Consider the following 14,318-nt stretch of genomic DNA (forward strand, 5'->3'; position numbering starts at 1 on the left):
TATGGGATGCACCATCTTGAAATCTGCAGTGAAAAGTTATCTCCTGACAGCTAGGTGTCAAAGTGACCCGAGGGGGGGGAAAAAAAAAAAAAAAAAAAAAAAAAAAAAAAAAAAAAAAAAAAAAAAAAAAAGATAGAAATATAGTGAATCAGGAAAATCTGTCACAGGATCAAATGATGAGACGGCACTCAATTATAGAATGCTTCTGACTAAAATACTCGCAGCTAGAATGAAGCTTCTGTTCCAGGTTATAAGAAATCAAAAGATAGAGTAACAATCATAGCTTTCAGCAGTGTTTCCAGTGATCATAAACTGATAAGTCTGCCATACTAAGAGTATTCAAAAATATACAGAAGTCAGCCTTACCAGTTTTGTGTAAAAATTAAACAACTGCTTTAAGGAGAGATTTTTTGACACATTTGTGTCAGAAATAAAAAAAAAAAAAAATATTTAGAACAGAAAGTTACCACCCAAGGCAACCCTTACTCTAGGCAATGAAGTATGTCACCCCAAACATGAATAATTTCATAGAGGTGACTTTTCTTATACCTCTCAGAAGACTGATATTTCCCAGTCAATGGACTTTGGAACACCAACATGTATGAAAACAATGTATCAGCAAAAGTCGTTGCAAACACTTCAACAGTCAACAGAAAATGAGCCCCAATCAGTAGAAGCTGTCCTAAAAAATTAATTTGAAGTATGTTATCTACTGAGTTGCAGAAGCTTGGGGTCATTTAAATTCAGAAACACTAAAAAAAGTCTTTGGAAACTCTCTCAGAGAAACATAATGAAAATAAAAAAATAATGAAATGTGCAGCAGAATGTGGCAACTTGAGTTAACATTAAGTGTCTACACAGGTGGCAGGAGTACACTGCTGAGAACAGGTATTCTTGGTACGCTAGTAATAGTTGCACAGTTGTTAATGTAACACACATGCATCTACAGTAAATGTTTGAGTTTCTATTAGAACATTATTTCCAAAATAAACTTTAAGTAATAGATTAATTGAGGAAATGACTTTTTTTACTGTAATAATATGAGTAACGTAAACATTAAGTTCTGAATCTGTTTTTAAATGAAAGGTCTCTAAAATTGTCACTCTTTATATAATTCAAGTTTTTGTAAATTCAAGCTCTACTCAGTCCCAGTTACCTTGAACTACTGAGACTTTATCATACTCAGTAAATATCTCTGAACAACATCCAAAATTTTGTTAGTAGTGTTTGGGATCACTCTGTACATGAGGGAGGAAGATTAAGGGCAGTATGGCTTTTGTCCAGCAAAGGCAGTGACAATATCATCTTCACACATATGAAATGTCTAGAGAAATACAAGATCCCATTTCTTTCTGCATTTTTTGATTCGGAGTAAGCATCTGATATGGTTCTTAAAGCTGAACACTGGATGTTGGTGGAATAAAGTTCAGTCAGCTGGGCTTTATGTTGATGCATCAGGAGCCCATATGCAACTTGCACAAATCGTATGACAGCTGGAAATCAGATATCTACTGAATTCATTACAAGGCAAGTAGTTCATTATAGCTATAACCTCAGCTTCTACTTTTCATAATGTAACTTAAGCAGGTAACGAAGGCATGTAGCACAAAACTTAAAAAGCTTAACATTGGAAACTTAAAAAGCTTAACATTGGAAATTACTGGGTGAAACATGTTCAGTTGATGAGCTTAACTTTTGCAGAAGAACATGTGATAGCAGTCTCTAGTGAACATAACCTCCAATGCATCATTGTCTGTATAGAAGAGTTGAAAAAGAAAGGAATAAAGGTTAATGTCTGCAATACAAAAACCATATTTAACGAAAGGTGTGAAACACAGTTGAATGACAACTATGAAAAAAAGTTTGTAAATTAAAGTACTCAGGGTCCTCTGTCATGTATGCAGATGAGAAGATTGATGAACACATTCTGGCTGGAGTTAGGGTAGTAAGCTTTCAGTTTAACGCTTCAGATGGAATTCTCACAAAAAGGGAGGTATATCGAAAGACACATATGTAGATCTAACTGGCTACTGCACAACTTGGGTACTGATTGAGTGAATAAATGTAGAATCCAAGCAGTAAAAATGAGATACGTATAGAATATAAAAAACAGGATGGTGGAACATTATTCAAAACAGTCACTCGAGGAAATATAAATGGGAATCCTCTGGAGAAGACTGTATTCAAGAATCGTAGCTGAAGTCATTTGGCATGTCCAGTGAATGTACTGTGTGTTCAAAAATTCAGTGCCCAACCCAACTTGGATGATACTGGAGGCAGAAACAAACATATTTCATAAAGCAACCATGTGTCGGAAACCCATATTGTTGGCTGTGAGCATGCTTAGGTAATACATGAGTGGAACATATAAAGGTCATTGTGTCTAATGTTGTTACACTAAATGTTAGTTTGAGAAACATAGTGTGTTGTAATTTCATGCTCTTCGACCCTGAGTCAGTTAAAATGCACTTTGAAGAATCAGTCCAAGAAGTAATAACCAGTACTTTTGGCAGTTGGGAGGATCAACTGGGGAGGACCTGTATATTGGGCAGCAGTGGTTCCATGTCCCCACAGTACTGAGCATTTCAACTACTGAAAATAAGTACTGGCCAGCAATTCTGTCTCCAGTAATTAGTCATCTAGATTGTCACTTACTTTTGAGGATATAGAAGACCTTTACAAAGAGTTCCAGAAGCTGATAAATGATACTAATACAAATCAAAAGTGTCTTAGAATAACACAACTTACCCATAACAAGAATAACAATAATGGAAATACCCAGATGGACCAAAACATAAACTAAGGAAAAGGGAACCACTACTCAGCTATAGGAGACTGATGCTTGGAATACAGAAACACATAACAGAAAACAACATTCACACAAGCTTTTAAGCACAAACTTTTAAAATTAAGTTTAGCTATATTCAGCAAACAATACAGAAATTTTTCCTGATATCATAGCCGTAAACCACTGGATATTGATCAGGCATCAAATCAGTAATGTAAACTATGAGAACTTTAAAAATGGGAGCTATGCCTTCTTAAAGTAAGCAATGAGTTCAGAAATGTGTAAAATGGAGAGTATACAATATGGAAACAATAGATTGATACTCACCACATAGAGGAGGTGTTGAGTCACAGATAGCCACAGAGAAAAAGAATACTATAAATATTTGGCTTTCAGACTAAGTCCCTCATCAGATGTTGAAAACATTCACACAAGCACAACTCACACACACGACCACTTTTACTTCTGCATGCTAATGCCCTATTGTGATTGCATCTGAGGTGAGCAGCAATTTAGTTGATGTGTATGAAGGGGGAATAAAAGAGTTGGGGGCAGAGAGGACGAGAGGTAGCAGAGTGGGGATGGGGAGAAAATGCTATTAGTGTCTATGGGAGTGTAGAGGGAGATTTCCCACTTGGGCGATGCAGAAAAGCCAAGGAGGCTACAGAAGTGAAGGATACGTTACAGGGAGGGTTCTCACCAGGGCAATACAGAAAAGCTAATGTTAGTGTGAGATGTGCCACAGGATGTAAAGCAGCCAGTAAAATGGTGCACATCATGCTGGGTGGTATGTTTGGCAACTGGGTGCCCCAACTGTCTCGTGGCCAGAGTTTGACAATGGCCATTCATGCAGACAAATGATCTGTTTCCAGAATGAGATTTCCACTCTGCAGCAGAGTGTGCACTGATATGAAACTTTCTGGCAGATTAAAACTGTGTACTGGATCGAGACTCGAACTCGGGACCTTTGCCTTTCGCGGGCAAGTGCTCTACCATCTGAGCTACCCAAGCACAATTCACGACCCATCCTCACAGCTTCAATTCTGCCAGTACCTCATCTCCTACCTTCCAAACTACACAGAAGGTCTTCTGTGAACCTTTCCAGAATGAGATTTTCCGTCTGCAGCTGAGTGTGTGCTGATATGAAACTTTCTGGCAGATTAAAACTGTATGCTGGACCAAGACTCAAACTCAGAACCTTTGCCTTTCGCAGGCAAGTGCTCTACCATCTCAGTCCGGTACACTTTAATCTGCCAGGAAGTTTCATATCAGCACACACTCAGCTGCAGAGTGAAAATCTCATTCTGGAAACATCCCTCAGGCTGTGGCTAAGCCATATCTCTACAATATCCTTTCTTCTGGGAGTGCTAGCTCTGCAAGGTTCGCAGAAGAGCTTCTGTGAAGTTTGGAAGGTAGGAGATGAGGTACTGGCAGAATTGAAGCTGTGAGGACGGGTTATGAGTCATGCTTGGGTAGCTCAGATGGTAGAGCACTTGCCTGCAAAAGGCAAAGGTCCCGTGTTCGAGTCTCAGTCTGGCACACATTTTTAATCTGCCAGGAAGTTTCAAATGATCTGTTAGTTGTCATGTCCACAGAGAATGTGGCACAGTGGTTGCAGCTGAGTTGGTAAATCACATGGCTGCTTTCACGGGTGGCCCTGTTTTTCGGGGGGTATGAGATGCCTGTGACAGGCTTGGAAGAGGTGATAGGGGTAGGAGTGTGGATCAAATTTTGCATCTAGGTCTGTTACAGGGATATAGAGGTTCAGAGCAGGGGTGGAGTATTGATGGACAAGCATATTGCATAGGCAGGGTGGTGGTGGAATACCACAGTGGGAAGGTTGGAAGGGTATTTTTTATTTCAGGATACAATGACAGGCAGAGACCAGTTGCTTCAGTCTTAAATGGTACTGAGGCAAGAGATGAGTGCTCATTTCCGGATGGGAGTGGGGGCAAGGCATGGAACACCTGTTTCTGAACAAGGTTGGGAGGATAATTTCCAGTAAGATCCTTGGCAAATCTGGAGAGGGACTGCTTGTCACTACATGTGTGACAACCATGGGTGGCTAGGTTGCATGGAACAAAACTTCTCGGTATGGAATGGTGCCACCATTGCAATTGCATAGTCCTTTCGCTGTCTCTACTTCTATCACTTCCCTCATCCCCTTCGCTCCTCCTCCAAGCACATTCTCTTAATGTTGTACTCAACAGCCCTATCCAGTATCCTGTACCCTCCATGTCCCTGCATGCTTCCACACAGCACTAGCATCATCTATCACTCTTAACTTGGTAACCCTCTACTTGTCCACCACACATTGCTTCTGTATCCCCACTATCCATTCCAGGTAGGTTGGTGCTCACCATAAACACACTCGGAGTCAGGCCTTAGCACATGGAGATGACAGTGGCCATCTGTATGTGAGTTGACTTGTATAAATTTGTATGACTTTTCTGTCTGATAAAAGACTTACATTGGTCCAGTAGCTGAATATTTCTAGCATTCTTTTTCATTGTACCTGTCTTCTATGCAATGCCTCCTGTGTGTGTTTAGTAGCAAACTATCCTTCCCATATTGCTTTTATTCTGTGCTGGACCTTTCATTGTTACACTTTCCCTGCAATACATCCTATGGTCCCGTAACCCTCCTGGCCTCAACCTTTATTAGTCACTGTCCCCACCCATCCAGCCCCTCCATGTTCCCATTCCAGCACTACACAGCCATCATTTCACTGCTACACCCAGTATTTTATTTTCTTTTTCTTTCTCTCCTTTCCGCTACTCCCCCCCCCCCCCCCCCCCCCACCTTCTCTTCTGCCCTTTGTGTAAACTGTGAAGTACTTCACTGTCCACCACCCCCACCATACTATCCTTCCCCTTCCCCACCCCAGCCTCCTCCTTACGCCCACCCAGTCGCCACTCCCATCATGCACTGGTGCTGCTGCTCATAGTGTGGTTTCAATTGCCTGAGACTGCAGACATGTGTGCAAATTGCATGTGTGTGTGTGTGTGTGTGTGTGTGTGTGTGTGTGTGTGCATTGCTGACAAAGGCCTTAATGGCTGAAAGCTATAATTGTGTGATTCTTTTTGTTGTGCCAATCATGTCTCTGCATCTACACTGTATGGTGAGTCGCAACTTTCCTTCTCAATATTGTTACATTCAATCCTGGATTTTCCATTGTTTGAAGATTACACAGACCTAGATGAAAGCAACAATTGTTGAACAATGGCATTATGATAACAACTCATGATCTTGCATGTAGGAAGAAAGCAAAAGAAAAAGAAAGTAAATCTCAACAGTGTAGGAAAAGACAGATTGCTACTTACTGTAAAGAACACATGTTAAGATTAGCCAGTTTTTAACCATAAGGTGATAGTCTCAAGCAATCAATAATAAAGAAATGATAGAATTTGCCAAATTAAACAAAGCATCTGGAAATTTGGTAAAACAAACAATTGTAAGCAATGTGACTGTGAAGGAAACATATCAGGAACTAATGATCATGTCTTGACTCGGGTGAAGATTAGCTGTTAAACCTTGATATTGTTTGCATTAACAAGAAATATCTCCAAAAAATTGAAAGATTTTTAGGGCCTGAATTCATGTACATGCGTATCATGCATTTGCTTCCAAGCAAGTATAATTTTCAGTCAGTATGAAGAATTAAGTCAAATACGTGAATAAAAACCAGCCAATAACACACTTTTTTTCAAGCCACTGAAATCAATTTGTAGGCTACTGTTTAGTATAATTCTTACCAAGGTATAATTCTATTTTCATAATGCATTTTGTCCTCTTTTTACAGTGACAATATACCTGAAGAGATTAAAGCAAGCAGTAATTTTGATACAGAAGAGAAAGCATTTTATTACTCACTTGAAGAGGTGTTAAAGAAAAATGTGGTTGTTTCAACTCTTATCACTGCTGGCAGGTTTGTTACTTTAATATAACACACAGTGATCATTGATTATGTAACTGTGGAATGGTTTTTAAACTAAAAGTAAATAGCAAGTATTCTAAAAGGCAAAAGAGCCACTATAGTCACCAGTTTTCATTATAATATGGATGAATCTTGTACCTAATTGTAAGTGGTTTGTTAAAATATGTTTTATTTATGTTAACAAATATTTACATAAAGTAGATGAATAATCACCTAACAGAACAGTAACTGAGCAGGAGACAGGCATATAGGAAAGGAATTTAACTAACTGAACTAAGCAAGTGTTGTGGCAAAGTTCTTGTAGAATGTAAATACTGTAGAATAACACTGTAAAGTAGAAGCTTTGAGCTGTCAATAGGTGCACACAAAAGAAAGAAAACTTGCTGCATTTAGGAGTTATTCTTTAACAAGCTTCAGTAAAATGAAACACACACACACCTTAGCCCCTACAAGGAGCAGCTAGACTCTCAGTGCCAATGTTATTCTTCGGCAGATGGACTGCTTGTGGTTGGGTTAGTGTCAGGTGGGTTGGGTAGAGGAAAAGGGAGGCAGGAGGCAGAGAGAGAGCTGGAGTTGGGGGGGCTAGCATTTCAGAGGTAGGTGACTGGTTTACTGATTAGGAATGTGGAAGGGAGGAGTGGCAGGAGTATGGCTGAGACAATTGTGGTGGCTGGTGGGAAGCAAAACTTGCTGAAGGTGATGTGGGGATGTGAATTGGGAGGGGTTGATAGGATGGACATCTCACCCTGGATCCTTCCCACCCCTCCCAAAGTGGTGTTCCATCACCCAATCAACCTAGACAACATCCTAGTCTGTCCCTATGCCACTCTCATTCCCAGACTATTGCCAGAGGTGCAAGACCTACTCAAATCTGTACACCCAGCATCTCCTACTCCAGTCCTAACAGCTTATCATACCCCATCAGGTGTTTGGGACACCTGTGAAAGCAGACATGTTATACACCAACTCTGTTGCAAACGCTGCTAGCCTTTTAAGTTGATATGACTACCAACTAGTTGTCCACCAGGATGAATGGGCACTGCCAAACTGTTGTCAAGAACAAAGTTGACCTTCCAGTAGTACAACAAGCAGCTGAGCACAGCATGTTCAATTTCGAACTTTGCTGCACAACCTGAACCATCTGGGTCCTTTCCTCCACTATCAGCTTTTCTGAACTGTGCAAATGGGAGTTGTGCTTACAATACATGCTGTGCTCCCGTAATGCTGGCCTCAATCTCAGGTAACTCACAGTCCCTCCACACTCCACCCAACAATTTCCCATTCCTCTGTACTGTCCTTTAACCCCCTCTGTATTCATCTGCCAAAAACTAACATTGGCACTGTATGTTTAGCTGCACCATGTAGGGGTTCAGGCATGTGTGTGTGTGTGTGTGTGTGTGTGTGTGTGTGTGTGTGTGTTTGTGTGTGTGTGTGTGTGTGTGTTTATTTTATTTTACTCTAGCTCATCCAAGGTTAACTAGCAAGTTTTCTTTCTTTTGTATGTACCTACCAGCAACTCAGCACATCTGCTTTTTTGTGAATGATCTCCTTTAATCCTGAAATCATTCCATTATTTTCCATTGATTGATGGGTTTATTTTAGTTAAAGTTTAATTAATATGATCATGCGTGATTAAATACAATCTGGCACGTAGTTTTTATGTGGCAGGATGTTCTAAACTAGCACTCTCTCTACTGCAAAGTGGAAATTCAATTTGGGAAAAGATTCCTTAGGCTGTCTCTAAGCTAATTCTCTGCAATATGTTAGTGCTAGTCCCATTAGGTATGTAGGAGAACGTCTGTAAAATTTGAAAGGTAGCAAAGAAGTACTAGTGGAAGTATAGCGTTGAGAGTGAGCAATGTGTAATGCCTGGCTAGCGTGATCAGTAGAGCATTTACCCACAACAATCAAAAGGTTCAAGACCTAGTCCAGTACACCAGTTTTAATCTAAATTTCAACGAAGGATACTGCTTACGTCAGCTTTACTCTGACAACCTGCAGATTACTGCTATAACTGTTTTGAAAGAAGCATTTGCTTTAAAACCTTCAACTTTCTTGTTAATTATTTTCAACAGTCATTTTACAACTTAAAGTATAAAACAGAAGAAGGCGATGAGAATTTTAGAAATAAATTGTATTTTCTATCTTGAATCATACATTATTTTAATTTTCACTGCAAAAGTAGTTCGTTATAGTTGCACCTATATGGTGCTCGTTGCACAGTCCTAAGTTTTCTCTCTCATGGTAAAATCTATGGTACTTTGTGTACATATGTGTTGCTCAAAAATATGGCATATTTAACACCACATGCAATGGTTAATTAATGGCTGATTGCATGCCACAACAGTCAACAAAAAAAGTACCTCTAACTGGAGTCCAAAATGAAAGCAACAAACTGCTATTTCCCTGCTCTGTGTCTAATTCATGATATAATCATACAAATTGTCATCAACAGGTGTCATTACGATCGTTTTCTGCATGGAAGATGAAATTCTGATCAATGGACAGCCACACCAGTAATGACATCTAAGGGCATCTATCAAATGGGGTGGTGTCCACATTCACTGTGTACACAGTCACAGACAGTGCAGTGTGGCACAGAGAAGGTGCTGTGGAGGGCCATAGGAAGAATGGCAGCAGGAGAGTTGCAAAATAATGAGGCCGGATGGCTTAATGTGAATCGTTCTGTTGTTTCTTGGATGAGTCAACAGTTTATAGAGACCGAAACTGTATCTCAGAGACCAGGACAGGGCCGACCACATGTGACATCAGAAGGAGTGGACCATTATTTGGCTGCAAGGGCAAGACAGTACCACCTTACTACTGCATTGCAACTGGCATCCAACCTCGCAGCAGCCCCTGAAATGTTGTATTGAGGCAAACAGTGTACTTAAAGATTCAGCAGAGTGACCTTAATTGTTGGAGACCTGGTATCTGTTTACTTATGGTGTGTCTTTGCAGAAGGAAAAGTCTAGAGTGGAGCCATCAACATGCCACCTGGACAGTCAAAAGTGGGCCAATATTCTTTTCACTGTTGAATTCCGATTTGGTCTGAAGAATGATTGTCAATGGATTCGCATCTTGAGAACGTATGGAACATGCTTTCATGACCCAAACATTGTGGAAAGAGACCGATATTGAAGAGGATCCCTAATGGTGTGGGCAGGGATTTTGTTGACCATTTGAACACCGATTCATGAAACTGTGTGTGTGAATCAGCAAGATTTAACTGCTGTCAGGTATTGTGAGGAGATCTAAGGATCCCATGCACAGCTGCTGTGGGCCCAGACTTTGTATTGATGGATGGTAAATGCACGACCTCATAGAGCATGGGTGGTTGATATATTTTTGGAAATGGAAGATATTGCATTCATGGCATGGGCTGCTCCCTCTCCTGATTTGAATCCCATAGAGCATGTCTGAGACACACTACAGAGATGGGTTGCATCACGTGAGCATCCACCAACCATTCTCCAAGACTTGTGAGCAGCTCTGCAGGAAGAATGGGCATTATTGCCTCAACATGAGATTGGTGACATCATTCACAGTGTGTCCCATTGTTGTCAGGCCTGTATTGGTGCCAGAGGTGGTCACACCCCGCACTGAGCACATTAACCAGTGTCAGAATGTGTGTGCAAATCTGTTAAGGTGGGGAAAAAAAAAAACTGCCAAACTATATGTTGCAGTTGATTATGTTCTGTATTCTTTATGTTGTTTCTACTTTACTAACACCTGTTTATACTGTTTTGTGATAAAGTATATGTAAGCTTGCAACAATTTTGGACCCCAGTATATATCATTCACGTGTTCAAAATCCAGAGATCAACGCCAATAATCGAAGTGTTTACACAATACATTAAATGTAACTAATGATTTTGCTGTCCGTATAACTCATCCCCCCTCCTCTCCCCCAAATGTCAATTGATACTGTAGCATATGTAACACAAGGAAGGAGTGGTGACTGGGTGCATGTCGTGCCCTCATAGAATCACTAACAGATACTTACTTGGTGTTAGATGATGACTCTGAATTGGTGTAAGTCTCAGCTGGGGTTATGGCCAGCTTGTGTCAGTTAATGAATATTGTGACAGAAGACCCTTTGATGTCAATTTAGAATGTTTTGTTAAAACCACACCAGTACTGTGATAATTGGAGAGGGTTTTGATTGGTGCTGTATCAGATGAAAACTTGGTTACAAGAATGCAAATAGTAGAAAATGAATGGTCATTGGATAGTACGTTCTTTTGAAGCAACCAGCAGAGACTGAGTATCTGCGAGTGTAGATGTTGTGCAAAGTCTGTAGCTTCAGTGATACTGTATCATCTGTGTTGAGAATTTTCCAGTGCTTGCTGTCCTTGTCCATACATTAGTTCAGCCATTGTCACATTCATATCTTCCTTAAATGCTGTTTGAATGCATAATTGACGGTACAAAGGCTGTCAGTGCAATGCTCTCTGGCATAGCATGTGGTAATGGAATCATTTTATGAGGACATTAGCAATGAAGTAGTAAGCTAGATTCTAATTTGGTTTATGCTAAGCCATGTTTAGAGTTCTATAAAAAAAAACTATGACTTGAAATTGTTACCCTAATGAAAGGTGGCGTATCTTAAAAGAGGTTGCTTTTGCATCCTTCATCATTTGGGGCTCAACTAATTAGAGAAACTGTTTATTTTTGTCAGATAGTGTTGATATCCTTCTGGTGGTGGAAAGGGTCCAACAATGTTTATATGAAGATGACCAAATATTGACTTGGTGAGGTGGAAGTACCCAGTTGGACTGTAACATATCTAGTTATTTTGTAGCACTGCCAAGCATTGCTCCTGCACACAAATGTCTTGCAATCTTTCCTGATCTATTGGCAACCTTTTTCACCAGTTGTATAGTATGCCATACTTCTAATGAGAGAGTATGAGGGGAGAGTAAACTGGTTGTTGGCAGAATTCTGTCGTAATGACTGGTCGCACTTGCAACATGGTAGGTCCACAAAGTAGTACTGAGTTTAGCCATGGTACTTAAAAATGATAGAGTAGTAGATGTGACATGCTTCAAGGAATGTCTTTAATTTATTACCTCTGTCATGAGCTTTGCCAAGTGGTAGGAAGACAAGTTGCTTCATAATGACATCAAAAGGAGACATTGTTTCTGTTGGTTAGTTCATCTCATTATTGATATGTTGAATATCTGCTGTGAACTGCACTGTGGAATCCAAAACCACAACCTCGGCTGTGTCTAGATTCTGATGAAAGGTGAACTTGTTGCTTATGATGTGTGATAAAGGTGAAATGTCTATCTTCAGGCATGTGCCTAAACTTTTCGATATACACATAGGCTGCATAGAGTTTATGGTAATACATGGTCCAGTTTTTTTGTGGTAGTGGTACTTTTGGTTGCCAGTCATGTTGTACACATTATTGTAATTCAATTCTAATGCTGATACATCTACCATAACTGCAAGGAGTAAGTCAGCAAGTGATTGAGCTGATAATGCAGCATCTGCAATAGCAGTTTTACTCTGAGAAAGGACACTTTTTTATCATTTGATTGAATTTTTCTCATGGGTTGGGTGAATTGTTTTGAAATTTGTTAATATGCCATGCCAAATGCATTATTGTGAACAAATCATTTTTAAACCTTTGTCAAATCCAACAAATGGTGTAATTAATGCATTGTTGTTGGCTGAAATAGCTTTCACTGTGTCTAAGTGTATCAGGGTTCATTTGGCATGGGTAATGTTATGGTTGTGGTCTTCAGTCCAAAGACTGGCTTGATGCAGTTCTCCAAAATAGTCTGTCCTGTGCAAACCTCATAATCTCTCTGTAACGACTGAACACTGCATCCATTTGAATCTGCTTACTGCAATCACACATTATTTCTGCCTCTGCAAATCCCCCTCCCTCCTCATGCACATACTTCCTTCCATTGCAGCTGATGCATCCTCAAATCTCAAGGATGTGTGCCGTCAATTGATTTCTTATTTTAGCCTAGTTGTGCTACAAATTTCTTTTTTTCTCCAGTATGACTCAAATCCATCTCATTAATTATTCTATGCGCCCATCTAATCTTCAACATTCTCTTGTAGCACTTCAAAAGCTTCTATACATTGCTTGTCTGAACTCTTCATCATTCATGTTTCACTTCCATACAATGATACACACCATACAAATACATTCAGAAAATACTTCCCACCACCTAAATTTACATTCAGCTTTAACAAATTTCTCTTTTTCAGAAATGATTTTCTTGATATTGCCCATTTGTATTTATTATCTTATATCATTTGGCAATCATCAGTTATTGTGCTACCCAAATAACAAAACTCATTGACTGTCTTTAGAGTTTAAAGTCTTAGTCTAATTACGTAAATATCACCTCATTTAATTTGACTATTGCCCATTACTCCTGTTTTGCTTTTGTTGATGTCCGCCTTATAACCTCTTTTTGAGACATTATGCATTCCATTTATTCATGGTGGGTACCACAACAAGAAATGTATTAAAACATAGTAGCATTTTTCTGCTGTATTCATTTTATTGGTACATGACTAGTTTCTGCCTCTTAGGACATTTTCAAGTAATTTCCTATATAAAAGAGAACACACTAGACTATCTTTAACAACAGAAATGTAATGATATTAATGTTACTCATTATAAAAATAGTTACCTTCAGTACAAAAATGTGCCATTTGCATTAAAATGCAGGTCCTTAAATTTAAATGTTCTGTTCATTTTGATTCACACATATGTTGTCTTATTGTTGCAGTTTGATGACTTGAGAGTTCAGTATGGTTCAAAATTTACAAAGATTGTACATTGAGCAACAAATAAAGCTAATCATGAAATAATAATTTCAAATAATTAAGCCTGTATATTTTGTGTTTATTTGTGGACAGTTGATAAATAGTAAGAAATAATTCCATTGATATCATGTTGCTGTTATGGAATTCTATTTTTACCACATGAATCTGTCTGACAAAAAGCATCATGACATATCACTTGAGCATGCTTACTCTACTCAAACCTTGGTCTCTCTTTACAGTTTTTTCACCCCCGCTGCTCTTTCCATTACACAGTTGACAATTCCTTGATAGCTCAGGATGTGTCCTGTCAACCAGACCCCCTTTAAATTTTATTTCCCCAATTTGATTCAGTACATCTTTATTGGTTTTTCAATCTACCCATCTATTCTTCAACATTCTTCTTTAGCACTACATTTCAAAAGCTTCTATTCTCTTCTTGAATGATCTGTTCTACCCTTCACATTTCTCATTGGGAGAATAATTATTAATTTGCTTTTTATTAGTTGTGTTGCACCCAGACACACAATAAACGATAAGTTCCATAGATGCTGGTGTTTTCTGCTCCTTTTGTTACAGCTATGGTGATGATGCACATTGAAAGTGTGAACACTCTATGTTGCAGGGGGACCTGAAGATGGTGGATTGTATCACCAACAACCAGTTGCAATTAAATAAAAATAATACACATAGCTGGTGATTTATTGTTGCTGCACATGAATGAAGACAGTTGCTATGTCAGGATCCATTAAAAGATGAGTGTATGGAAACAATCCCAACATGTTATTTGTTTCTCAT

General features: G+C 39.2%; 1 protein-coding gene across 1 annotated transcript in view; it reads left to right on the plus strand.

Moving 5' to 3' along the window:
- LOC126282194 (putative helicase MOV-10) overlaps window positions 1-14,318 on the plus strand; it is a 461,728-nt gene that overhangs the window by 335,069 nt on the left and 112,341 nt on the right. The window contains exon 13 of the mRNA XM_049981723.1: window positions 6,591-6,716. Coding sequence (XP_049837680.1) covers window positions 6,591-6,716 — 126 coding nt within the window. The remainder of the gene's footprint in view (window positions 1-6,590; window positions 6,717-14,318) is intronic.

The sequence above is a fragment of the Schistocerca gregaria genome, chromosome 7 (genome assembly GCF_023897955.1).
Source record: "Schistocerca gregaria isolate iqSchGreg1 chromosome 7, iqSchGreg1.2, whole genome shotgun sequence".
NCBI lineage: Eukaryota > Metazoa > Arthropoda > Insecta > Orthoptera > Acrididae > Schistocerca > Schistocerca gregaria.